At 45.1% G+C, this 27669-nt stretch overlaps 1 protein-coding gene across 6 annotated transcripts; it reads left to right on the top strand.

Moving 5' to 3' along the window:
* Positions 1-49: 49 nt before the first annotated feature.
* Positions 50-21274, top strand: LOC125723525 (la-related protein 4-like). 6 transcript variants are annotated; one of them, XM_049000195.1, is made up of 17 exons: positions 50-547; positions 5501-5651; positions 5740-5886; positions 6142-6223; positions 6324-6460; positions 7403-7506; positions 9754-9864; positions 9978-10031; positions 10467-10679; positions 11049-11152; positions 11437-11478; positions 13523-13738; positions 14123-14174; positions 14259-14417; positions 14497-14621; positions 15365-15581; positions 15710-21274. In XM_049000195.1, the coding sequence occupies exons 1-17, from the start codon at positions 434-436 to the stop codon at positions 16118-16120; spliced, it is 2439 nt and encodes an 812-aa protein (XP_048856152.1). In that variant the 5' UTR covers positions 50-433; the 3' UTR covers positions 16121-21274. The 6 variants fall into 6 exon arrangements, with proteins under 6 accessions (XP_048856152.1, XP_048856153.1, XP_048856150.1 ...); XM_049000196.1 differs by having other exon boundaries at positions 51-547; positions 5501-5636; XM_049000193.1 differs by lacking the exon at positions 50-547 and adding an exon at positions 589-781 and having other exon boundaries at positions 5501-5636.
* Positions 21275-27669: the final 6395 nt, after the last annotated feature.

The raw sequence follows: 27669 nt of genomic DNA, 5'->3' as shown, positions 1-27669 counted from the left end.
CCGGCAACTGTCACGCGCTGTTGCTATGCGGCGGTTTCAGTACACGGGGCGTTACTAGGGAAGGGGTACGCGGGGCGGAGCACAGGCCGCGCTGGCTACTGGGACGGTGGTGGTGTGTAAATTAGTGTCTGTCAGCGGGGCTCAGTAATGGTGCGTGTCCCTTGTGTCCGCTTCGTCGCCCGGCCATGAATGCGGTTTGTCAAGGGGTAACTAACGGGTCAGGAGAACGATAGACGAGCCTTGCGTCGTCCAGTCTTTGCCTCTTCGTTTCGACGGTGACTTTATCCAGTCTGCGGTTGAGCCGGTCGCAGTAGGAGACAGCGGCGGGTCCGGTTGCATTCGCCCCGGCGAGGCGAGGGATCACGGCAAGCGGGGGAGCCACGAGAGAGCGGCGGCGGCGGCGGCGGGAGGAACGGCGAGCTAGGAGCGGCCGATGAGTTCGGAGCAGGACGGAGGGCTGCAGAAGCAGGAGGAGGGCCAGCTGGGATCGGACACCGGAGGACCGACGGAAACAGCGGTCGATAGGAGCGAACGCCAGGGCGGCATGGTAAGTTGGGCCTAGTTGCGAATAAGCTTGGCCCCCTCCCGGCTGAACATGACTTCGGGGGCGATCGCAACTCCAAATATAGAAGGCAGGTGTCGGTTCGGACGTGCAAGCCGCGTCATCTATGGCAGCGCCGGACATGTCAGCTTGGCGAGCTGTAGGTTCCGGCTCCATCCGGATGACCCGGTCGGTTCCGTGGTGTTTCATTTCAGTTCGGTGCGGTGCACCTTGTTGCCGGTAAGGAAATACCCCAGCGAATGCCCCGGGGACGACGAAACGAGCGAACGGACCGCCGCATTATTTAACCCCCGAGTGAGCCATGATGTGAGCTTTCCATATGGTAGCGCGTTTCTTAACGTTTCATTCAAAAATCCAGTCTAATTAATCAGCCGGTCAACGTGTAAGGCTCGGAAAGAAAACTACATGGTCAGATGTTGGCTGGACTGTGAAGCTGCCAGCTCTGGAAACGTGCAAACCCGCGGCCTGGTTCTGGTTCCGCTAATGCTAGCGATAACTGTGATGCTAATGCTAAATATGACGGCAGTGATATTGCTAGTGCTAATGCTAGCTGAAGTGCTGGATTGTTCCGCTGGCTGTTAGCGGGCTAATATCGTGACGGCGGCTCGGGGTGGGGGGGACCTCGCGGTTGAAACATTCACCGGGTCCATTTCCACTGCTGTTTCCCTTAGTTTAGATGTCCGGCTTCTCAAGTGACCTAGAAAGTCGCTAGACATGTGGCTCTGCTCGTCGGTGACATTCGTATACAAACGTATATCTGTTCCCCTTTCCGGCCTTCGCGCCCTGCGAGGTGCCGTGCGAAGAGAATAACCACCTCTTGTCCTCCCTGGGTGTTGGTGTGACCCGTAGGCCTGTCCTGTGCATTTAGGCCCCCGTTGCAGCTAACCGGTCGATCTCCTGTACAGTGATGCATTATACAGTTGGTTGTGGTTTAAAAAAGTAAGGGGACGCTGAACTGCATGTGTGTATGTGCGCGCGCGCGCGCGGAGTGCGGGTGGCCTGTTGTGGCCTTTAGCCTGTTTGACATTAGCTAGGCGTGCACTCTGCTGACTTGGCTGCATTTCAATGACATTGCGTTGACCAGCCCAGCACCGATCTGTCCCCTAACCTCATGGCCACCTACCGTGTTTGCCGTCTTAAACTTGTATGCATTATCTTGTTCTTATTGATTAGTAAGCTTGACAAAGTCCAGGGACAGCTTAATGTGCCTCTTCGTGAACGTTATCTGCCACAGATCTGTAATCTCGTTGGTACGATACAGAAGGTGCATTCGTTAAAACTGTTCACGTAAAACGCAGAACACAGTTACAGGCAGCCCTCGTGTCATTAGCACAAACTACAAGTACCGATGTGCAAGGCATTTATAATTTATTATGCACGGGATCATTTATTAATGAGGTACAAGTCATTTTGGAGTTAGAAGCCGTGGCCACACTTCATTTAAAAGTGCATATCTACATGGCCGCAGAACACAGCAAAGTTTACTCTCCAAACATTCGATGTTTTGCCATATTTCCAAAGCAATACTATCAAACAGATATGTAGAATGTTCTTACAAGTTGGTCCAAGTACATTTTTAATAGTAATATACTGCTGGCCGTTCCATATTTTTCTGTAGGCTTGACCTGCTTTCCGTATGGGCAAATATTTATTCAAATACCAATCTAAACTTCAGTTCACTCGTGTCCCTCCCTCATGATTTCAGACGTCATATCAGCAGCCACTCTATCCCTGATGGAGCAGAATCTATCTGATCAAACCAATTAAGAGAAATGGTTGAATTTGGCACAAGTGCCCTGACCTTGTATATTTAGCTTAAAACGCCTATAGTTCATAGCATAGCCTCGTCTGCTGCATTATTCCGTGTAACAAAAAGCCACTAAAGAATTCTCTGGTATAAATTATACATGCCATTTCTTCATTTCAGTCCTTGAATCCACCTCTGAAATAGTTGGTCCTAAGGACTGGCTACTGGAAGTGCCTCTTTTGTCCCCACAGATCTCTTTGGTGTTCACTGGAGTCTCATCCAGTGCACGTCATCATTCATCAGCTTGTCAGTCCTGTAAGTTAGTGGTGTAGGAATTTCCAGTTATTAATTAATGGGCATGTTTGTAGTACACGATCCGTAAAATGAAGAGCAGCATTGCTGGTTTACAGATGTATGTATGTTAAGTGGAACCAAGAGGTTCTTTGCCGTTTAACCTTAGATGACATGGCCCCTCCTCCCCCCGCCGAATTTTTGATAGACACTTTTGATTACACCATTTCCCATTAGTTTTTCATAATTGACATTGTACAGTGTTGGTGTTGACAAGCTGGCTTTACAGTTTACTTGCACTGTATTTTATCCGGCACTATCTTGTGGCAGGACATTGCTGCCTTGGAAAAGGTTCAACGTAGGGTTACAAGAATGATTCCTGGTCTTAGATGTGTGTTGGGAAATGAAACTCCATGGTAATGCAAGTAGCATGTTTGTGAAAATGAATCTTTGGAATTCGTATGAACAAATGTATCATAATTATCCCGACTTCTACAGCCATTTTTATTTCAACTTTCTGCTGGTACCAAGTTGACACTTTCGGGCAACTTTCTTTCATATAACTTTCAGTGCATCTGATTTGTATGTTTGAGTAGGAATACAAGTGGACAAGACAGCAGGATCTTTCTGTTGCTGTGTGTGTGTGTGTGTGTGTGTGTGTGTGTGTGTGTGTGTGAGATCAGACTTGTTTCAACCATTGCCAAAATATGTGGCGCTACCACTGCAATTTATATTGGGAGTTTGTGTTTTCACCCCCCCAAAAAAAAAACATTTCTGTGACCATGCCTGTTATGTGTTGCTTGTCTGCAGGCTTCTCTGTATGACCATATATTTGGAGAATGCTACCCCCTTGATTTTGCCCACATTGAAGCAAAGTAATGACATTCACATTTACATTCAGAGGAGAGTTTACAGCTACAGATCACCCCTCGATCTGTAGCTGTCAACTCTCCTCTGAATGTAAATACTTGTTTATGCTTTTGATGTTTCAGCAATTCCACGCAAATACTATGCCACCTGTTACCTACTAAGTGCATAAATTATAAACGACACAATGTGTGCAACATTTTGATCCTTGTATTTTTAATGTAATTCAGTTTTCATTTTTATTTTTACTGGTTTTATTTTAAACTACTGTAATGTAGTTTAGAATGCCATGTAAAAAGGTATCAGTTTAAGAAAGAAAGGCATCAGTTTAAGAGCCTATGCTGTACAAGTAAAGCTTAATAGGAGCTTAAAGAGCTACTTTACTGCTTTTTATGCCCGTAAGTAATCTAATTGTCAGGAGTTATTTTTCAGGAGCACTAAGTATTTATGCTTCAGTCCGCAGAACTACCAACATAGTCGCTACTCCTACCTTAGTCCAGAGAATATGAAAGTTCTCTACATTTACGTACAGAAAAAAATAGTCGTGCCTGTTGTACTTATCACGTGACGCAACGAACGAATAGGGGAGTTTCCGGTTCCGTTTCCCGATACCGTTTCCATGTGCCGCTCAGTCGCCGGAAGGGGCCGGTCTTTTGGGGCTCCTCTACCAATGGCTTTGCGGTGGCTGCATCACGTGGAGCAGACGTTATAAAGGGTAAGGGGCGGAGTCCTTGAGTTCCTAGGCCGGCTGGGACCGCACCGTCTAGGTGTTAGTTTGTCCTTAATCTTGCTTTTGAGCTTTGGATTTCTCCGCCGATAGCTTTTTAATTGATGCTCACGTTGGCAATTTATAGATCTCATAGAAGGGGGAAGACATGCTACTGCTTGAGGTTTGTAAGCCGTACTTTCGCAAGGACTTTATAAGTAGACGGTGGATCGCACGATTCTCTGAACGAGGTGGCCAGTTTGAATAAAACGCTTTTGGAGATTTAAAATTAAATGCAAATGGGCGATTTTCGGCGGGTTCAGGCAGAGTTTTTCCTCTTTATATTTTGTGTGTATTTTATCTGACTCCACAGTTTTAAGGAAGCGTAAGAATGACACTTTAGATGTCATTAGATGTCTTCGAGGTGGCCACTTGCGTATCGACCGGTAAATGCTGCGTAATGGTGGTGGCTCGTCGTGCCAGTAAGTTCGAAAGACAGACCGCGTGGTGCCCGGGAGCCATAGCTTTCGCAGGTTTATCGTTTTCGACACATTATTGAAGATTCTGTGTTGGTTCAGTCTTTAACCAGCTTCTTAGTTAGTGCTTATTAACCTTCTGGTTGTTGGTTATTAATAGCCGACTATGGCTGCCGAATTAACTTAGTATTAAGACGCAGTTGTTAAATTTTAACCGATCTCTGGCTTTTTAGGCAATGGAAGCGGTATCATGTTAATGCGAATCAGTCTGCTGACAGTGCTGAGTAAGGTTTGACGTTTCCTGCTCCGACATGCCGTTCTGTAGCGCTGCTAGGCAAGCGCAGTGCAAGGTACTATCATCTAAAGTCATGTGGAACTCTTGAGATTTTGATAGACCTTAAGATGATGATTATATTTTGAACGGAGTTGGCTGTAAAACTTTTCTCAACTGTTTTGCATATAAGTAGCTGTTTAAGGAATACTGTCTGCAGTAATACTCGGAAGGTAATTGCACCTTTAACAGTCATAATGTCCCTTCAGGCGTGTGGGTTAAAATGAGAGGGAAATGCCATCTTCAGCTGAATTCAGCTTAAGTGTAACATATAACATTCTTCCTTTTCAGCTGTTTGTTAATCTTTCAAAGAAGGAACTGCTCGTCTAGTTAAAAGGATAGAATTTCTGATAAGGCTGAACCTCAGTGTCTAGTGGGGGAAGTGACCGTCAAGTGACACGCGTCTAAAATGTCTTTGGTTGTTTTTATATTGATTTATGTAAGTGGTTGCTGGTAATAAGTCACGTGACCTAAGAAGGTAAAAAGTAGCAGGTGCATGATATTTTCTCTTCTGTCACAGGTCACCTCTAAAGGAGCTGGCCTGAATCCTAATGCCAAGGTGTGGCAGGAGATCTCATCAGCTCCTAGTGAAGCTCCTGTTGACGGCGGTGACGGTTCCCAGTGGCAGCAAATGTCCCCCACTGACATCACTGGAGGTTTGGGCAAAGCAGGTTCTTAATGATTTGTGTGACTTTGGATGTAGCCTTTCGAGAGTCAAAAAAAGTTGTGTACTTGACTTATTGACCTGTTGCCTCCTAGGGTTTTCGGAGGCTCCTCCTGCAGAACATAAACCTGGCAGTGGGGAGCTGACACACCTTGCAGATGGCGGCTCGCCCTCTCTGTCTGAGGCTGTCGTCAATGGCGACCTTGCCTTTACAGTCTACGAGCCAGTGTCTGGGCTTGCTGGTCAGTACAGAACACACTTTGTATGAGTATGGGGGGGCCAATGTGGATCTCAGTAAGTTACAAATCTGTGCCTGTCTGGAGCATCATGCATTCACTTCTTATGGCCTGTCAAGTAATCGTCTCTGTGGCTCCCTTGAGCTCTTAGGCCAAGCTTTCACTTTGGGCGAAAATGTTGCTTAACTGAATGTAATGTGATGTAAGGGGAATTTGCATGCTTCTGTCCATAAAATACATATTTAATTTTCCTTGTGGCAGGTGATGTATCACAGGAGCAGCCAGTTTCACCAGAGAACTTGCGTGAATCTCTCAAGAAGCAGCTGGAGTTCTGCTTTTCCAGGTAAGCTGGGGGGTCTGATAGCTTTTGATTGGGAGTTTGTTATACTGGGCTTGTTCCTGTGCCGGCTGCTAAAAAGCAGATGACTCGATTTTTCTTGCAGAGAGAATTTGTCCAAAGACTTGTACCTGATGTCTCAAATGGACAGTGACCAGTTCGTTCCCATCTGGACCATCGCCAGCATGGAAGACGTCAAGATTCTCACCACCGATATGGACCTCATCTTGGACGTACTGCGTGGTGAGTCCGTCTGGCCGACGGACGGGCCTAAGACCTCCTGATGTTTCTGGTACTCCTTTCCCACCCAGCATGTTCGGCCACAAAGTACATGGCTTGTTTCAGTCGTGAATAGGTAACAACCGTGATACTGAACACCTGTTTGGCATTAGATCATGCGATTCATATTTCTTGGTATGTGATGATGATTTTGGTCAAGCATAAAAATCAGTGTATATGGGGTGGGTTTAGTCCTGGAGAATGGGGGGACTGTCATTCGAGAATAGTAGCTGTGTAAGAAGCATGAAGACTTGTAGGTTGATATTACAGGCTAGTGCCCTAACAACAGAAGAACTAGTGAGTATTTTGGTCTTGTACTTAACGTTTCAGTGAGCTGTTTGTACACATGCTTTTTCACGTTTTAGCATAAGGATTTGGCATGTCAGTCTGTTACGGTGTGTACTTTTTGTCTCCAGGTTTGTCACACATTTAAGAATATGGTAAATACTGGAAACTGATTACTGTTATGGTAGATGGTTAAACACAACTGACCTCATTGTCCTTGTTTTCTAAATGTGGTGAGGTAATATGGCCCTTTTATGTAGGAATATGTTAGGGTTCTGCCATATAGATGCAGTATCGGTGGATTTCAAGCAGCAGAGATTGGTATATTACCTTTTATCCATATTGTCCAGATCCAGGTTGTGCCTAGTGGGATGTAGTATGTGTGTATGGGACTGGTGAATCTAATGGTGGCGTCAAGCTTTTGAGGGGTCTGTGTACTACTGGGGGGGACCGGTGTGGTGAGGGCTGCTGCACAGGTGTGTGGGTCCTGTCCCTTTTTATTGATGTACTGAAGGGGTGCCTTCACCCCCCACCCCTGGCACTGTCAACAATAGGCCATTTGGGGTGGTTCTCATTCAGATCTTAAATATATCAGCTAACTTGTCTTATGATTGTGCGCAGCCTCTCCCATGGTGCAGGTGGATGAGAAGGGGGAGAAGGTCCGTCCCAACCACAAGCGCTGTATCATCATTCTGAGGGAGGTGCCCGAGACCACACCTGTAGAGGTACGTCTGCTGGATCTGGGAGGTTCACAGCTTCAGCTTGCATGTTCTCCAGCTGAGCTTTTCATTTTTGCTTTCCGTTATTGATTGAATTGCACAACATAATTTTTTGGAATTCCAAAAAGTCTGCAAAAGGCTTCCTTCCGTTTGCTTTTCATTAAAAATGACAGTATGTCAAGGTACATCTGGTAGCTCCGTTCCCACTTATCCCTCTGAAAGATTAAGCATGGCTGCCCCGTGCCTGGGTGTGTGTAGTTCACGCAGTTGGAAGTTCAGCTGAAATGCACATGCACACACTTACTTATGGGCTGGACTGTTTGAGGCTTTGGGGGGTGCTCTTTGGTTTTATTGTATACCTTAAAGTTCCGTTGACTCTGGAATTGGCCCTCCAACATGGGCAATTCCAACATGAACTCTTAGGTCATCACATGCTTTATTGTGCCCATGATTACTTCGTTGCTGGTCCTCCTCGGACTGATGTCCATGCAGGAATGCCTCTGGCTGCTGCCTCACTCAGGCGACTCGCTGTCCTAATGATGGCTCTGATAAAACTTATACGCCTTTGGTACTTTAAACATCTGCTCTCTGGGGAAAAAAACCTGCTTTTTCACTCCCGTCTAAGTATTCCGTATCAATTTATGACTAATACCTGCAACAAAGTAGATTTAAATAGCATTCCTAGGGGCGGGCAGTACATTGGTGTCAGTCATTACTGGTGTGATTGTCTGCCACGATATGGATTTACACTGTACTGTTAACACCGCGAGAATTCATTTTAATTATACAACAGCATATTTATAAAAATAAAACATTTTATTTTCTTCAAGGCTTCATTTGTAATCTAAATACTTGTCCTTAAATAGTACATGTAACTGGTTTATCTGTGATGTGTCGATTTTTCTATTAAACTCACTCCGATCAAGTGTAGCAATAGCAAATTAACAAATTGAAAATAAAGATTTTGTGTAATTATACACATTAAACAAAATAACCTGGTTACATATGTATGTGTATATATAGTAGCAAATTAAATAACACTCGCCAAATCAGCATATATACGCACCACTGCCTTCATGCGAGGTGTGTGATAAAAGGCAGAACTACCCAGTCAGCACTAGAACCACCTGTTTCCCACGCCAGTGAACGTCAAACTAACGCCAAGCAAGACGCCGTTTTGCGAATGTAGCCCCTTTATTTGCACTAATGTGCCATTAGTTTTAATAACAGCAGCGAATCTAACAAAATGCTGTCATCTTCCTAACAGAGTGGCTGCTCTGAAATTCTAAAGCTGAAGTTTTCAAACGCAGTATTTTATTAAATGCTGGATAAATGGACGTAGATAATTGGTGATTTCGTGTTCGTCACAGTTGACCCTTTTTAACAATTGTATTTTTATACAAATCAAACCATGTGAAACAAAAAAACGTATGTTTTCAGGGTTGCCAAATCTTGCGCATTTGGCGTGACACTCACTTTCAAAGTCACGCTAGAAATCTATATTCTACAAAGATATATTATTTCATTACAAACCTACAATTGGCGACATTAGTAGTGCTGGGGTAGTTTGCACACCCTACAAGCAGCTTGTTCCGACAATTTTAAAACAAAAAACCTATGACAATTTGTCTTTTGGAAATAAAACTGCCCATACCCATGTTAAAGTGTACTTAATATATTATGTATAGTTTTAAAATTTACAGAAACGCAACATGCTACTCCTCCCAAAGCTTGAAAAAATTAACCGCAATATAATACCGTCACCATCCAAAAAAGTGAAAGATACGCGATAATGATTTGAGGTCATATTGTTGCTTTGAAACATTGGATAAATAGATGCTGTCTGTGCTATAAGCAAGTTTGTTTTCAAAGTGCTTTATGAATTTATTTATGTAATTGTATGTTGTGTTTTATTAGTGGTGATGTTCGTCAAAGTTTCCTCTCTTTCATAATAACTTATTCTCTTTTATACAAATCAACCAAGGTGAAACAATTTCAGCTCTTGTATTAAACTTCACAATTTCAGTCAGTAATTTCGACCTACAAAAGCTTTCAGCCGATTGAAAAAATCCGTTTTTGGCTTTTTCAGCCGAATTTTAAGTTTCGGTGCATCGCTAAATTATTCAGCTTCCAGTAGCATTGCACATATTCCATGCAAATGGTTTTTAATTTCAAATTAATCTATAATCTTGTGGCCTGTCTGTTGGAGTGTGACTTCTCAACACAGCTGCCTGTTCTCCTTTCCACTTTCAGGAAGTGGAGGCTCTCTTTAAAAATGACGGCTGTCCCAAGGTCATAAGTGTTGAGTTTGCCCACAACAACAACTGGTACATTACATTCCAGTCTGATACGGATGCCCAGCAGGTAAACCTTACCTGGGTGTTTCACAATGCATTTAACCTCTGTGTGTGTTGGTGAAATGGGGGGGGTGGTTGTACTGTTCAAGGGAAAGCTGATGGCTTTGTGTTTGTTCTCAGGCTTACAGATACTTAAGGGAAGAGGTGAAAACGTTTCAGGGAAAACCGATCATGGTGAGTGTGGGTGGGGCAGGGCTTTGGAACAGGACCTGTGCTTGTGGAATGGCCCTTAGCTTGACTTGACACTTTGCCCTTTTGATAAGAGGGTGGGGTCAGCTTCCCCCCCTCCCAGCCAGCACTCTAGCTTAGTACCCTTGGAGATATTGTGCAAGCGCAGCCTAAGACTGACGCTCGAGCAGCGCCAACTTCCTAACCTTCATGTCTCGAGCTCCAGGAAACAACATTCTTCATGTTGCCTTTAACTCTACAGAGAAAATTTGTGTGCGAATTTCAGTTAAATCTCAGTGTAGTGAGGAGGCCCTGCTGACGATCTGTACGGTTTGTAGATGACTAGAGGCTCTCTGCTTGACTTCTGCTGTGAAACTGAGCTGCCGGGTCATGCTCTGCCTATAGTCTTCTTCACGCCTCCCTTCCTCTTCTCTGTCCCAGGCTCGGATAAAGGCCATCAACACTTTCTTTGCCAAGAACGGCTACCGTGGCCTGGACTCCAGCATGTACTCGCCTCAGTCCCAGTCTCCGTCCCAGTACAGCTCCCCTCTCTTCATGCAGCAGCTCTACGGCCCCCAGCAGCAGTACCCGCTCTATGGCATCGTCCCGCCGGCGTGGGCACCCTCGCCGACGCCCTACTTTGAGACACCCTTGGTGAGACTGTCATCTCTCTTCCTTTCCCAAGATTTCAGAAGAGGTGCTTTGAGCTGCTAGTAGAATTAGTTTGCCTGAATGCATGTGTGCTTTCGTGGGTCTCTGTCCTCTACTTAGTCGTCAAGCTGCGCTGTTCCAAATTACAGAGCCACGTTTTCACCACTTGATGTATCTCTGGCAGCGTCTTCTGTGCTTTAATATGCTTTAGAGACCCTATGGGTGGATCAGTTAGAACCTAAATCTAAGCTGAAACGGGCCGAGTGCGGAGTCGCCATGTTCTAACGGCGTAGCTCCGTCTTCCTGCACTGGCTCCACAGTTAATGCTTTTTCATGTTTCTCCCCTAACGGCGCTCGCCTTCTGTCCTGTAGGCTCCCTTCCCAAATGGTAGCTTTGTCAACGGGTTCAGCTCACCCAGCACTTACAAAGCTACCTCTGGCTCCCTCAGCATCGGGCGGCCCTTCCACAGAAACCGGTGAGTCCCAGTACTCGTCTGACCAGGTGTGGCTTTTGACACGTTACTTATTTGCCTGTCAGGTTAAGGAGATGGGTAGATGTTAATCTGTACCACCATCTTCTCAGATTTTACAGCTTCCGCAAAGTCATTGTGTTAACTGAGGCTCCTGGATTCTGTGTAGTTTCTGGATTCCGCCCCCCCCCCCCAATGCCTCCATTAGGTGTGATTTTGATGTGATGTGGTAAATTAAAGACCCTTCTGGCCAGACTGACACCCTGCCCTGTTCTCTCTTGCTGTTCCAGTGTCCCCCTGTATTCCAGAAAGAATGTAATAAATGCCTTCAGGTACTTGCAGTGACCCTTCCAGCCCCCTCCATAACCTGTCCATGTTCATCATAAACATGAACTAAACGTCTTGTCTTGCTTGCCGCTTTGGGTTCCGCCCTGTAAGATCGGGCCGGCTTGGCTCACACTTACACTCTTTCATTAGCACGATCATTTTCACAGTTTCCCCTCTTTTTTTCTTTTCAAAATTCCGTTCTTTCTTCATTCAGTTATAGACGGGTGTTTGGAGGTGGTTGTGTTAAATAAGCTCTTAAGGCCTGTCTGTTTTATTGGTGATGTGATAAACCCTTTTACTCCATCTGACCTGTATTACGCTCAATGTTCTCATGTCCATCATCATCATCTCCTCAGCATGGATGTCCCATGTTTGCATGTAGGGCTGCCGTGATTAGTTGACATAGTCCAAGATCTTCATGCTGAAAATGAGTTGGTGCATCTTTAAAAAAAATTCAATGAAAATATCTTCAATTTCTAAAATATTTCAATTCATTATAACAAATGCTTTCCTTCAGTATCAGTAATTCTGGGAGTAGTTCACAAAGCAAAAAGCTGGTTTGTGCACCGTACAGTTTCCATGTGATGCTGCACGAGCCTCTGAAGAGGCAACGCACAGGCGCTATTCTGGATGATGGACCGTCAGAGTAGGGAAATCCAGCCTGAGTGCTGTCTCCATGTTTATTAAATTACCATTGATATGGAGAGCTTCTCAATACCTTTTGTCACTGTAGCTTCTAAAATCCTTCATTATTAAAGCCATTATTAAACTTGTCTGTCTGCTACCATAGAATCTCCATAGAATAAGTGTTTGAGAAAATGTTTAGGCTAGAATCTAGCCTTATTGTATGTTGAACGGCCATGCCAGTGTTTGTGCATGTTGGGCTTCAGACTCAGTATTTTTGTAAATTAAAAAAAATGTGAAAGTAAACAAACTATTTACCAAAAAGTATGACTTTAAACTGTAAAAAGTACCAGCCCCCCACTTTCATTGCTTGACCACTATCTACTCTTTAAAAAGATGATTAGCTGCTGAACTGTCCATTTCTTGACTTTCTATACCAAAATAGTTGCATGTGGTTTGCTCAGCTGAACTTAATAAGCATGGGGAACTCCCGAATTTGTGCAGATTATACAGGTTCTGGCCATCACAGTATGCTGCAACACCCTAGGTGTACTCACCTGCTTTTCAAATCGTGGGCATAAGTAACGTTCATGTTCGTGTAGTTCTGTAAGCCCTGCAATAACATACCATTTATTTTGACAGTAAACTGTAACTTAAATGAAATGATCTAGAGGAAAATTTATCGTTTTGATTAATCGACAGTAAAAGTCGATAGTCGTTAGTGGCAGCCCTATTTGCATATATGGTCCAGGTTACTCTGAATGTGTAATATTTCATGCTTTGCTTGGTCTTCATGGTTCACTGTGTTCTGGTTTTTGGTGCAGTTGAGATCCCCTTCTCCATTATTTATTAATTCAATTAATCCTGTTTGATTTTGTGTAACTTTTTAAACAGTATTCCATTTGGTAATCATTCTTCCAAATTTGGGTTTTTTTTTTTAACCCAACCCTCGGGGGAGGGGCCCCAGACTGTCCACATTTTTGATCCCTCCCAACTACCAACACACTTTTATACCATGTATTTCTGATTCTTCATTGTCTGGTTCTGGTGTGCTCAGGGGCGGGGGGTGGTTGAGGACTGGGTTGAGAAACACTGTCCTTAATCATTGTTGAATGTCAAAATTGTATAATTATTGGTTATTTACCCTGTTGATCGTCAGAAGAGACAAATTTGTCCATTTTTTTACATTTTGAGAACACACAGCAAATTGGTGATTTTTAATGGGCTGTTAAGCTGACTGAAGAAATTCCGCAATTAATTGGACCTAATTAGGGGCTCTACTGAACCGTAAAGCAGTGCGTACAGTGTGCTTGAGAGGAACTGGCACAGCCGTGCTGGACTGCGCCCACTCCTCTTTCGAGACTAGTCCCCGGCGCACCCAGTTGGCATGTAGCGTGGCGTCTGATGCATTCTGTCCTTACATAGGAATCATGTGAAGCCCCACCAGCGAGCTAGTGAAGGGACCCCAACCTCGACTGCGCCTCTGCCCCTGACGGATGGGCCTCGCAGCCCTCAACCCACAACACGTGCCGGGGCGGCCCTTTTGGTGCCAGCTGAGCTGAACCTCCCCTTCCCCTCGAAGGACGGCCACCTACCCACCACAGAAGCTAACGGCGATATCACCCTGGCTGGCCGTGGCAGGTAGGCTCTCTTGCAGATGCGGTGGGCCACTTGGGCTACGTAGTTTTAACGATGCCAGTAAGTTAGTCTGTTGATCTGGTGCAGGATATTTGCTGTGTTTTGGTTTGTGCTGACCCAGTGATGACAAAATGGCACATGGAGGGATTTTCGGGTGTAAAAGGAATAGCTGGCTCTACCTCTTTCTCCCTCTCTTCCTGTTTTTTCTCTACCTCATTCTGTCCTTTCTTTCCGTCCCTACCCCCTCCCCAAAGCTACCTTCTGCTGCCCTTCCCAATGAGCTGCAAGATTATGAGATCTGAGGGTCGCACTCTGGTGCCTGACGTTCTCAGTGTGTCCCGCTGAAGTTCCTGAGCTTGTTTCTCCTGTGATTTGCGTCTCTTGCAGGAGAGCTGCTCCACGAGGCATGCGTCGCAGGCGAGACGATGAACGTGCCGTGGTAAGTGTCCCGTTCCTGCCCCCCCTTCCCACGCGTAACAGACTGGCTGGCTGCTTAAAGCCCTCGCATGTCTGCTCTTTGCAGAGACTGCCCCCTCTGAATGAGGTCAAGGTTCCGCCCCCCAAGTTTGATCTGGCCACCTCCAACTTCCCACCCCTGCCTGGCTGCGTAGTTAGCACCCAGGAGGAACCCGTGCTGGAGAACCGGCTGTCGGACGTGGTGCGAGGTCTGAGCCGGGACAAGGTGAGTGGTGTGTCCTGCCGCTGCTGCAGGTGGCATGTAGCTGGGTCTTCAGACGTGTAAAATGTGTTGTTCTCTACAGCCTGATGGAAACAAGGATTCCCCAGTCACTTCCACCAGTGGCCCCGAGGAGGAAATCACTGTTCCTGGTCCAGCCCAGTCCATCTGCAAGCCTGTGCCAGTAGCCTTTGAGTCTCAGGGCTCCAGGTAGGAGCTGCCTCTGTCCAGCCATCATCCCCAGTGGTCAGGCTGCAGATTTCAGCAAATGTCTGAAATGACCCTGCGCTCAGTGGCTGCCTGAAACAACCCCCCCCCCGTCATTCATCTCCTCCAGCCTTGGGAAGAGTATTTCAGTCATCCTTGTCTTTAAATAGCCCAAAGCGCTCTGTGGCTGCCTGAAACAACCCCCCCCCCCCTGTCATTCATCTCCTCCAGCCTTGGGAAGAGTATTTCAGTCATCCTTGTCCTTAAATAGCCTAAAGCGCTCTGTGGCTGCCTGAAACAACCCCCCCCCCCGTCATTCATCTCCTCCAGCCTTGGGAAGAGTATTTCAGTCATCCTTGTCCTTAAATAGCCCAAAGCGCTCTGTGGCTGCCTGAAACAACCCCCCCCCCGTCATTCATCTCCTCCAGCCTTGGGAAGAGTATTTCAGTCATCCTTGTCCTTAAATAGCCCAAAGCGCTCTGTGGCTGCCTGAAACAACCCCCCCCCCCCCCCCCCGTCATTCATCTCCTCCAGCCTTGGGAAGAGTAGTTCAGTCATCCTTGTCCTTAAATAGCCAAAGGGGCCCACACGTCTGGACGGACTTGATGCCTCACTGGACAGATTGCGCTGCTAGTCTGGTTAGCCTTAACATGTGACATTGTGTGATTGGTCTGTGCGTTTAATTAATTTATTTATTTATGGTTCAGCTCCCAGATCAATGCGTTAAGTTTTTTCATTTCCTACAGCGTCACCCATCCGGAAAAGAAGGCTGAACCCCAAGTCCAGAAAGACCCTCCCCACGTTTCAGCTGCTAACTCCACAGTCCTCCTGGCTCCCTCTTCACAGCCAGTGCTCCCACAGCCAGTGCTCCCACAGCCAGCCCACACCACTAAAGCTTTACGCAGCCAGCCGAACGCCTGTGCCGGTCCCGTAGCTTCGGCCCCAAACAGCAACAGCACACCAGTAAGTCTCTCCACCCACTTCTCCCTCTTCTCATGTCTTTGTTAAAATAAGTTTGAATCTCTCCATCGGTGTGTTGTTCTTTGCAACAATGTGTTTGCATGACATTTTCTGTCCGACCTTCCTAACAGGAGCCCCGCAAGTTAAGCTATGCTGAGGTGTGTCAGCGACCGCCCAAGGACCCTCCCCCTCCGACCGCCCCTGCAGCTGCCCCCACCCAGCCCCTGCGGGAGCTCCGGGTAAACAAGGCAGAAGATGCAAGCGGGCATGGTCCTGCGGACCGGCCACGTACTGGGCATGGCCCCGGAGAACGACCAGATAAAACCCCTGAGAGGCCGGTGGGAGGCAAGTCAACTGAGGTCCGACCACAGCGCGACTCCCTTGGCTCGCACCGTGGCAACGGGCCCCCCCAGGCCAATGGCACGGGCCTCAAACTGCGTGATCAGCAGAGACGTCTCCCCTTAGCACACCGTACCTCCCCGCAGGGGGGGCCCAGGCGCAGTGGCAAAGAGCAGAATGTCCCCCCAAGATCGCCAAAGTAAAACTGAAGAACGAATGTACATGTATGCACAGAGATGAATATATAAAAATATATATTATCAGATTTAAAAGCGACTGATCCTAACAAGACAGCGTTATTTCCCTCCCTGAATGGTGTGGAAACCTTTGGGAATCTTCTTACAAAACCAGCAGAAGATGGTATCCAGAGGTGTGGACTTTGGAAGGCAGTAGATGGAGGAGGGAGGTGAACTCATCTCATTTAGTTTGAGGAATCGGTCCTCAGGATCCATGTGTGTGGGGTTTGTGTTTTTTTTTTTTTTTTTTGTGGGGTCGCCGCCGGTTCCTTTGGGGAGAAAAAAATAAGCATTTTGTATTTTACCTTTTGGGTGAAAGTTTAGACGAGCACTAAGAAAACCTGCAGTTATGAACATGAACTGGTCTCACCTGAACAAGAGAATAATCTTCCGTGATGAAATGTGACTCAAATTTGTAATAGTTAATTTGGCAACAATGTGAATGAGTTTTGAATCTGACTTGAGTCGGTGGGTTTGGGACTGTTTCTGGGGGAGGGGGGTGGAGTCTGGGTAGGGATTTGATTGGCTTGTTTGCCAAAGCAGAAGCCATGGAGGAAACCTTCCTGAACTCAGCTTCATACTGGTGGGTCTTGCACCTCCAGTCAGTGCCCTGCTTTTCACCAGTTGGATTGTTGGTTGAGACCCTCCAGAGCCACCTCAGAAACAGCCCCATTTTAACAGCAGGTCCCACCCACCACTGGAGACCCTGCCCTCTCTCAGAGCGCCTGCTATCTCACCACTGCTCAGCTGCTCCCATCCGGCAGGACCACTGTTATGAGCCTGTCATGAACAGGTCCGGTTGTTCCGGTGACATAACCATGTCTGATGCCATCTTGTGTCTCCCTTGGGTTCCCTCTCTCCTGTTATTGAATGTATTAGTGTTTACAACTTTGTGGCTGAGTTTCGGGGAGGGCGTGAGGTGTTACCCGTGAGCTGGCCATCTTGTTGGAGCTGTGGTGTAATCGGCAGTCTCTCTGTCACACTAACAAGCTGCATCCTCTAATCGGTCTCTCAATTGCTGGTACAATAATTCAGAAGTAGTTCCGGGTTAATCCACTAAGATCAGGTGTTTACTGATGTTATGCTTGGTCCTCATTTCTGCGCTGACATGACTCATCCCAGCAACTCTGCACACTTGGGTCAGACTAGCTGCTTCAGCTACTCTTGCAACCTCTAAGAGCAGAGAGTATCGGCGGCTGGGATGAACTTGCCGCGGCACTTCTGGTGGGGGTGGGATGCGTTCTTGAACCGCTCTGCTTTCCTGTTTAGATCAGTAGCAGCAGGGGGGGGGTGCCCTAATTATCAGATTATGGTCATTTGCTTTAGGGATCCGGTGGTTGTAAAATCAAAGGAGGCCTGTATTGGGTTGGATGGTCCTCCTACACGCCATTTCTCTCCACAGTTGAGCCCTAGATGTGAGGCCTGAGCTGGCCGCTGCTTTGGGCCGTGATGTCGGCAGCCACACCGATCGCCTGGTTTGCATGACAGATTGCTGTTCATGTCACTCCCTGCAGCATGTCAGTCATTTCTAACAACTTTGCCCATAGAGAGATCATAGGCTTCAGTCTGTATCCTATAAATGCTGCACTGGTAATCGCTCCGTAGTGCAAACCTCGATTTGGCTCAGCGCGCTCAAGCCTTATCGTTATAAGTGCGTTCTCTTCTTGGACGTGTTCATGAGAGCCTCTGAAGACCAGTAAACAGTTCATTGTTGTTGGCATGAAAGTAAATCTGCACATTAATCATGGCAGGGAGCTGTAGACTCTTCTGCTGAAGATCCTCCCTCTTGGGTTTTTACATCCTGTGGGCATTTGTGTATCCACCCCCCCCCACCCCAAAAAAAAAGGTAATTTTAGTAGTGCTAGTGGATGCTGATGTTTTGGATGCCAGATTGGTACAGATATACCAAACGGGTTAGTAGGAATGGCCAGTTTCAGCTCTGCCGTTATGGCTGTGACATTGGTGGAGTCCAGTGCTAAAAGTATAAACTGGAGTGGAGTTTTGGAGTGGAGTCGGGTCTGTTTGTAAGACTAAACATTTCCTCAGTGATGGTCTGGACCATCTGAAAGGAGCTGACTGTGAACAGGAATGCCGTTCACTATGATGAGATTCCCTCTCCTGTTGCCGATGGTAACCCAGGCAGTGATCCGGGGTTTCCCATGGTCCCAATGGGCTTGGAGTGGGCGATGCTTTGGTGAGGGGATCCCAGATATTCATATTCCCCAGAAGTATATATATTTATATTTAAAGTGGAATATATGAAAATAAATGAAGTGTTTTTTTTTTGTCTAAGTATCATATGTATGTCTTGCCGCTACTGTTATGGAAAAATCGTTTTAAAGTGGAGTGTGTTGGCAATGGCTGGACACACCTAATGCTTTTGAGTGTTGTGTCCCTATATATTCATCTGCTCTTCCCCCCAAATGAGTGTCGGAGGGTAACCAAAAGGCTTCTTATCACAGGTATATTTACTTATTTCTTACACCACCACCACCATCCTCTCACTGTTCTTAACCAGGTTAAGTACTTCCAAGACCAAAGGCAAGCTGGGCCATTTCACCATGGTTACTCTGTTCCATCCTCTGTGTATAGGCCAGATGGCCCTTTTTCTGTTAGATTTCTGATCTTTTGGGGCAAAGTTTCTTTTACCTTCACTGACATAAAATGGTTTGGCACTTAGCCATGCGATATATCATGAATTAATGTTAGATCCAGTAGACCTAACCTTGATCTGAGCAGCTGTCATTGATTAAAAGTCTAGGTTTGATTAGTGTTTTTCTTTTTTATCCTTATGTACCATGCTGTTTATGTACAGGTTTTTGTTTCATTAGTAGTGTGAAATAGTGTTCCGTACTACTCTTTGTTTATATGGTTTAAGACTAGCTGACAGCATCTTTGGTGCATCAACTGGTATGAAGTGGAGCAGGTGTGCTGCAAAGCCTCGGGGTAGCTTGTCTTTACTAACAGCGTCTAGTGCTCTTGTCAAACGGGACGAGTGTGAAAAATGTCATGTGATGTGTGCAATCATTTTTAGAGTGTGTTCAATGTTAGCAAGCTTTCTGAAATCTGCAGGAATGTGCTTTTATTTGACTAGGCCTCTATGTATAGCAGTAGATGAGTGTGAAACATTTTGCAGTCTAAACAAAACCTGTTTCAAAAGAAAATAAAGTACAGTGATCTTGTTTTGGCCTTAAAGTGTTTCTGGGTCATGCGTGTGCAGCGTTGCCGTTAAGCTGGCACTCTGGGCTCTGTAGCCCCACTTGGGATGTGGTGGACCAGTCGCACATCCCATATGTATGTGCTTGGCAGCATGAGGTGACCTGTAGGATGAGTTTTAACAGCTTGCCTCCATTAAAAACACAGTATCCACCCATTCTCCAGTGAGAGCCGTTTCACCACTGTTATGTAAGAGAGAAACTAGCCAAAATGACCGTGCCTTGCGTATCGCCGCTCCCTATCCGAGAGACTGCATTAAACACCGCAGCCGTCAGGTCTACCCTCAAGTTGGTAATTCCCACAGAACCTTCAGGAACTTCACGCATTGCTCCTGTTTATGGTGTCACGTAACACCCTTTTTATTCCTTATGGTGACCAAATAAACCTTTGCTTTAATGCAGGAATTTTCTTTTATTTTGCTGATGTCTGAAGCGACCACGTCTCCCCCACACATCCACCCTTAATTAGGCCACGTTTCACACTTGCTACAGCATGGTGGTGGATCTGCTAAAGATTGGCTGTGAACTGAATGGCTTCAGTAAACATGGCTTATTACAGTGCTAATATGTAAAGCTTGGTGGCTGTGGGTGTTTCAGCATGATGGTCCAGTAACCATTCGGGCGATCGGCGATGTCATTCTCTGACGCTGGGTAGGGTGGCCCTCCATTTGCTTTTTGTTTTTTTTTTTTTTTGTTTTTTTTAAAGAAAAACATCTTAACTACAAAGCTGTCCACTTATTTCTGGGCTCTTGAACTCATAAGGTAGAGTAACTGGATCAGTCACTACTGACTGCTTGTTCATAGTCATGTTTCAATGATTCTTATGCTAAAAGTGTTTATATTTCCTCTGACCCTTGATGTCTACTTGGTTCTGAATCTGTGCTTTAAAGTGCATAATCTGTAGACTTGATTTGTCTTTAGGCCCCATTAATGGTTCTGTCTACAGAGCTGCAAGAGATCTTTTGTTTCATTATAGCAGACAGGGATGACTGTAAAAACAAAGTGTCCATCTTTACAGTATTGATCTTTGCTTTAGGTGTGTTTTTTATCACAGCCAATTAGTAAGGAATGTAGAGTAATTTATCAGAGTTAGTCTAATATGATAACATTCTTGAAATGTGTTTTTTTTCCACACCTTGCAATTATTGAGTTGCCCCACCCAATGTGTGTGTAATTAGGACTAACAAACTAAACCAAGACATTCATGAACTGACAGCTTTGAATTCTGTAACTGCAGAACGTTGTGTGCTTTTATGTGATCAGCTGTTTCCATATATGCTAGTCATTTCAAATGTTGTCATTGCATTTTTGGAAGTGACAGGGGTTACCCGAACATCAAGACCGCTGATGCCGATCCCCAAACATTTGGGGTGTTTGTATCGGTCAGGTTTGCATACCCCTTTCTTTGTGCATGTCTGACTTCAAATTTGTTTGCTAAAAAGAGTTCAATTTTTTGTAAATGATCAAAACAGCAAATCAACATGAAGAAGGTGATGCGTCTAATCAATACTAGGGGTTTTTGTTTCAATGAAACTACTGTGTGATCTCAGCTATAGGAATTTTTTATTTTGCTTAAATCCCTTTAATACCAAAGTTGTTGCTGGGGTGTGGGGGTGGGAGAGAGCAGAGTGTGTGTGCGTGCCTGTATCTTACATGTTTGTCACTTACCTTACTGTTGCTCTGTTTTGCATACTTTTCTCAGTGGGATGGGTGAGACTGTACTGGAGGGGGGGGACATGGACTTAAGTAATGCAACAACCTGCTAGCTTAAAAAAAGCAAAAATCCACTCTTCCTGTTGAGTTTGCTGGAACACAAAGTAATTATACCTGATATCTGATTGCTGATTGTGTTATTGCAAAGGTGAAAAATACAAAACAAAAATCTAATAAAATTTATCTTTAAACATTTGAGTGCTTTGTGGTTTATTGAAAGACAGTGTTGCTCCAGCCTGTAGATTCTGCAGCAATCTGAGAATGACTTTCATTGGGATGCCTATGTGTATATTATGCACTTTCCATTGATTGCTAATTTCAGTCAAATGTAGCTCTGCTGAAGCTGTCAGCAGGTGGCACCATTTTTTAAAATAATCATAGAAATAAAAGTAAGTCAATGGAGTGACAAAAAAGGCGAGAAGGTTACATAGTTTTACATCACTATTTTACCCGGTTATTTGTGAGATGCAAACACGTGTTGGACAATGAAGCTGAAGCCCCTGGGTTTAGACCACGGTAATTTATCAGTATGGTGTAGGGCCTCGTTTTGCAGCCAGTACGGCGTCAGTCTGTCTTGGGGATGACAGGCACACGTCCTGCACGGCAGCCAGAGGGATTTGGAGCCGTTCCTCTCACAGAACAGTGGTCAGGTCACTACGGGATGCTGGTGGAGGAAAACGTTTCCTGACTTGCTCCTCCAAAACACCCCTCAATACTATTCAGATCTGGTGACTGTGCAGGACATGGGAGATGCTCAGCTTCACTTCCATGTCCATCAGACCAGTCTGTCAGCAGTCTTGCTGTGTGAATTGGTGTATTATCATCCTGATGCATGCCACCACAATCAGGGTACAATGTTTGAACCACTGGGTGAATGCGGTCCTCTCGAATGGTTTAGCTGTCCTTGGCAGTGATGGTGTCCATCTAGACTAAGTAGTGGGCCTAGGGAAGGCCATGATGCCGCAGCCCAAACCATCACTGATCCACCCCCATGCTGCACTCTGGGTAAGCAGCAGTCCGGGTAGCAGCAGGCCTCTCTGGGGCGTCTCCACACCGTAACTCTGGGAAAGACCATCCCAGGTGGACCCATCCGTGAAGGTGGACCCATTGTATTCTGTTTTTATGTTTTACACAGCATCCTAAATTTTTTGAGACAAGGTTGTATAAATATATGGTATGATTGCAAATAAAAACCCAGATGAATGGAAAACTGTTAAGGAAATACTGTCCTTTATTACTGAAATGTCAGAATGGCCTTAAGCGGTGTTGGTCATGTCCTGATCTGACCCAGCGATTTCTGCCACAAGATTACGTGAGCAGGACCACCTCTGCTGCTTTCTAGCTCCCTGCAGCACAAACGAGTAGTTTGACCTTCTCCAGAATGCTCTAGATAAATGTAAGATATATGTATGCCACCAAAGTGGCCATTTTGCCACTGCCTGGGGCAAAGGTCATTATTTCCACTGGCCTTTCATCATCAGAACTGGCCCAAGTAAAAGATAAGAGGTTCTGGGACAAAGGGGAGGAGCCTTACATTTGAACAGCCAGTAGTAATAATTAATCAATAAATCTTAATCATCTTTTCTAAATCTTTGGTCTTTTATTTAAATAAAGCATTTAAGATATGGATATTCTTATATATTTTACTCCACTTATAGAACATAGGTTTCTTAATAAGGTACATTAATATATACAATTCCTTCTACACTGAAAATCCAAAAGTGTTCTTTATGACGTTGAAATCTACTGAGCGATTCTTACTTCCCACACATATTCATTCATCCATCCATTTTCCAAACCGCTTATCCTACTGGGTCGCGGGGGGTCCGGAGCCTATCCCGGAAGCAATGGGCACGAGGCAATCCAGGATGGGAGGCCAGTCCATCGCAGAGCACACTCTCACGCCATTCACACCTAACAGGCAATTTAGCAACTCCAATTAGCCTCAGCATGTTTTTGGACTGTGGAGCAAACCGGAGTACCCGGAGAAAACCCCACGACGACATGGGGAGAACATGCAAACTCCACACACATGTAACCGAGGCGGAGACTCGAACCCGGGTCCCAGAGGTGTGAGGCAACAGTGCTAACCACTGCACCACCATGCCGCCCCCATATTCATTCATTGTGACAAAATTAATGCATTGTTCTCCAGCTCTCAAAGGCCATTATTAAGTCTTCGAATCACAATAAATGTGGAAAGCTTTTCTTAGGAATAATTTCCCTGAAGTAAACATATTGGATCAGGCAGACTCAATGTGATACTCATGGCAGTACCAGACAGAGGTGGAGATTTCAGATCCACAAAGGAAAAATCCAGACCAAGATTTTGTTTCAACCAACCAGTCGAGTTCTTTATGACTGTGACTCTTTGTACTCAGTTGGTTGCTTGAAACAAAATCTAGTGTCAGAGAGCAGCAGGACAGAGATGCACTGCGATGTCCGGTGATGCACTGCGATGTCCGGTGATGCACTGTCTACTGTTTCACTTGCCAGCTGACACAGAGGTTGTCTGGCATTTTTCTGAAAAGGTGAGTGGCTGCTTTTAGAATTTATTTCCCCAGGAGAATGGGCAAGAAAAGAACAATGAAGTTAAAATGAGATCATTTATATTTATCTAGGTATTTATTAATTATTGGTAAAGACGAGAAGCTGTGTTTAACACCAACGCTACTACCATGACCATTAAGACAGAAATCGTTAGTCACTCCTAATACCAGAAATCAAGCAGCTTTATGTGTGGAATTCTCTTAAAGGTCAGAACACAGCAGGTGGATCAATTCACGCAGCTGACCATGGGGGTGGATCATCCATATTCCATCCTTTCTCTTCACCTTGACCATCAGGGCACCTACCAGTGTGAGCTCTTGTCTAAGCAGCATTCCAATATCAGAAATGATTACCACCTTACAGGTGAGGTTTGAGATCAATTCAGCTGTGGGTCCAGAGCCTATCCTGCAGGCTTCGGTCGCAAGGCAATCTCTGACAATGATTCCTCAGGCCATTGTAGGTCATATCGAGCTGCACAGCAAATTTCACAGCAGTCTGCTTCCGGGAAGGCAAATCTCCCGCTCGCTTTCGGCCCGCCTTTGACAACTGGCTGGAGGACCACATACGTCTTCCCTCCCCCCTTCTCTGCACTGCCCGTCTGGCTGGAATACAGTTCCTCATCTTCCTGGGCTTGGGGTAACATTACAATCTATACACTCCCCAGTCACTCCCCATGGCCCCCATGCCCCTCACTCACTCTCTCTCTCTCTCTCTCTCCCTTTTAGTTTCTTTTGCACTTTGAGTAGATGCTGTGCATGAATCTTTACATTCACCAAAAGTGCAGACAGCTAGACAGAGGACTCAATGTGTACTGGGCTCATTTTTCTTTTCTAACTGTGCCTAGTTCTGATTTTAGATCTGCACTCTGGTCAGTCACCTTCCTCTTCACCTCTGTGCCTGACACAGTTATGACTCAGTCTGCCCCTTTGTGCTGTACCAACCGCTGATATGTGCAGGTTGCTAGCCCTCATTTTTTAGGGGTTTGAGCACTTTTAAGTGCAGGATCCCTGTTGTTCTCTTTTCCTTTTTTCTGTCACACTTTGCTGAATTTCCCCCCATTTACCTTCTAGGGAAATGCCTACTGGGTACCTGATTGCAAAACCTTTGACAATCCATAACATGCTCTGGGAAGAGGGGAAAATGAGTTGCTCTTTTAAATCATGTACAAAATTACATAATAAGGCAAAAAAAAAACATAGATAAATACTCTAAATACTATATTTTGCAATTTTCACGTTTTATATATGAGAAGTTTCATATCCAGGTGAGTAGATATACCAAATGATCAGCTACATTTTACATCAATGTGACTTAATTCTATGACTTTCTGTGGTTACAGGTTTCTTTACTGAGACCAATTCAAACAAAAATCAAGAACCTCATGGTCCACCAGTAGTCAAGTAGTCAATTTTGGTCAACGAATTTACTTTAAATATTGGAATGAAATACAGATTTTTAATCACAATATTCCTTTATACTCCGGTTTCCCCCCACAGTCCAAAAACATACTGAGGCTAATTGGACTTGCTAAATTGCCCGTAGGTGTGCATGTGTGAGTGACTGGTGTGTGAGTGTGCCCTGTGATGGGCTGGCCCCCCATCCTGAGTTGTTCCCTGCCTCGTGCCCATTGCTACCCAGTAGGATAAGCTGTTTGGAAAATGGATGGATGGTTGGATGGATATTCCTTTATGGAAATATGAGATTCACCATTAGAGGGCACTAAGCACATGGATGACTGTGAAAGATTTAGCAGTAGGAGGACCCAAGCATCAGAGTTGGAGGACTTGTGAGCACCGTTTAGAAATATAGGGAAGAAGTAGATTGAAAGGGGGATCCCATCCTCCAGGAGCCAGCAGAGGAAGTCAAATGAACAAGATTACAAAATGCAAATTTATACAATCCAAATTTTAAGAATTGAGTCTGAATGCAGAGGGCGGCGGGTGATGGCATGTTGGTGATGGCAGGTTGGTGATGGTGCTGCTTCTTACAGCAGGGTGAACCAAGTACATATAACTGCAGCTGGAAGCCAAGTGTTGAGTGGGAGGGGCTATGTCAACTAGGAGGGGTTTATCCCCAGGGGTAGGAGGGTTTTATGGTTATAGTTAGGGTTGGGGTTAGGGTATCAGATGATAATAGTTAAATGATAAACCCCTCCCCCACCACGCCTCCTACTCAACATTGCCCCTCCTACTCGACATTGCCCCTCCCACTTAACAATGCCCCTCCTACTCGACATTTCCCCTCCCACGTGACCCTTCAGGTCCTGGCTGCAACGACACTCCTCTCGGATGAATGGTGGTACAGCAGCAGGGCAAATTTAATCACCAAGTAAATCAAACAATACTATTTACCAAGAGAGGAGTGTTAGTGCTCCTCAAAATGAAAATACATTATATTTCAACAAATAAAACAGATTTTTAAAAAAAATAAAATTACATGAAGATTTAATGTGCCCAGGGGTGGCATGGTGGTGCAGTGGTTAGCACTGTTGCCTCATACCTCTGGGACCCGGGTTCAAGTCTCCGCCTGGGTCACATGTGTGCGGAGTTTGCATGTTCTCCACATGTCGTCGTGGGGTTCCCTCCGGGTACTCCGGTTTCTCCCCACAGTCCAAAAACATGCTGAGGCTAATTGGAGTTGTTAAATTGCCCATAGGTGTGCATGCGTGAGTGACTGGTGTGTGAGTGTGCCCTGCGATGGGCTGGCCATTGCTTCCGGGATAGGCTCCGGACCCCCCAGTAGGATAAGTGCTTTAGAAAATGGATGGATGGATTTAATGTGGCCACAATCATTTGACATTTTCTCATCTGATGTAAAAGCAGACCAGAAGCAGCAAGCAAAACATTGTTTGGAGAAATTTCAGGCTTGTGTCCCTCTGCAGCGTCGTTAGCATTATCGTTAGCATTATCGTTAGCATTATCGTTAGTATTGTTATTGATTGTTAGCCATTTCCAAATGTATGGTAACTGGCAGCTCTAGATGTACACGGCCTAGCACACCTAAATGATTTACTGAGCCCTTAAAATATTGGTATTTAAAAAAAAGTTAATATATTCCAAAAGTATAGAATGAAATTGGGTGAGAATAAGTAAAAATAAAAATCAATATTTTGTTACATAATTAAAGTTAATTTACATAATAATAACAATAATAATAAATGGAAAATGTCAAATTTTTTGATGATTTTCTGTGTATGTAGATGGTCACATCTGAGGGAAAAAACTTTCATAAACCTCAATAAATATCATCCCTAAATAGGGTTAGATATCATAATGTTTGAGCTCATCAGATCTCCTGTATATGTACTGCAGCTGCATGAATAGAATCTGCACTGTGCTTGAATGTTTTGTTCAACACACCCCATCGACGTGCCGCACTACTCCAGCCCACAGACACTTATATATATGACAAAGGAGGCCACTGTGGCTGAAAGCCCAGCTACCGAGACAATAGTATCCAGTGAGAATATGGCATATTAATGACTGTCTGAGAATTTTCTCAATGTTTTTAGATGCAGTGTGGGCATATAGAGGCTGTTTCAAATCAACGTAACTGGCTTTTTAGTTTCCAGGAGTGATAGTATAACTTGCAGCTGTATTGTGATGTCTTTGGCTCTATGCAGTGAGAAACCAGTAATGTAAGTTGCGCTGCATTGCAAATATATGTTGTTTGTTTACACTTTTTCTCAGTCGCTTTGATACATTTTCTCAGATGAGAAATGAAATTCTCATGTCTACGTGTACAACCTCCACCTCATCGAGTCACTGCTGCACATCATAAATGCAGAGTCACCTTCATTTGGTCAAACTGCAAGTGCTTTGGCACAGTCATGCAAATGATGATGTACAATCATCTACTGATTCCTACGTTATCAGTCGTTTATGTCATACTGGTCAAAATGTATTATACTGGGTTTCTGTTGAATAATCTTACCGCCCCCCCCCCCCCCCAAAAAAGGCATTAGTTCATTGCATTAGTCATTACATGCAAAATGGTTGAACCAGTTGTCATAATCTGTCAAGCATGTTCTCGAGACAA

The sequence above is a fragment of the Brienomyrus brachyistius genome, unplaced genomic scaffold (genome assembly GCF_023856365.1).
Source record: "Brienomyrus brachyistius isolate T26 unplaced genomic scaffold, BBRACH_0.4 scaffold50, whole genome shotgun sequence".
Taxonomy (NCBI): domain Eukaryota; kingdom Metazoa; phylum Chordata; class Actinopteri; order Osteoglossiformes; family Mormyridae; genus Brienomyrus; species Brienomyrus brachyistius.
The sequence above is the reverse complement of the archived record's forward strand: the minus strand, read 5'-3'. Positions and strand labels throughout refer to the sequence as shown.

Coding starts and splice junctions, on each gene's coding strand:
- LOC125723525 (XM_049000192.1), top strand. CDS start 596: ATGACTTCGGGGGCGATCGCAACTCCAAATATAGAAGGCAGGTGTCGG. Junction 5,887..6,141: donor GCCAGTGTCTGGGCTTGCTG/GTCAGTACAGAA, acceptor TCCTTGTGGCAG/GTGATGTATCACAGGAGCAG. Junction 14,622..15,364: donor TTTGAGTCTCAGGGCTCCAG/GTAGGAGCTGCC, acceptor CATTTCCTACAG/CGTCACCCATCCGGAAAAGA.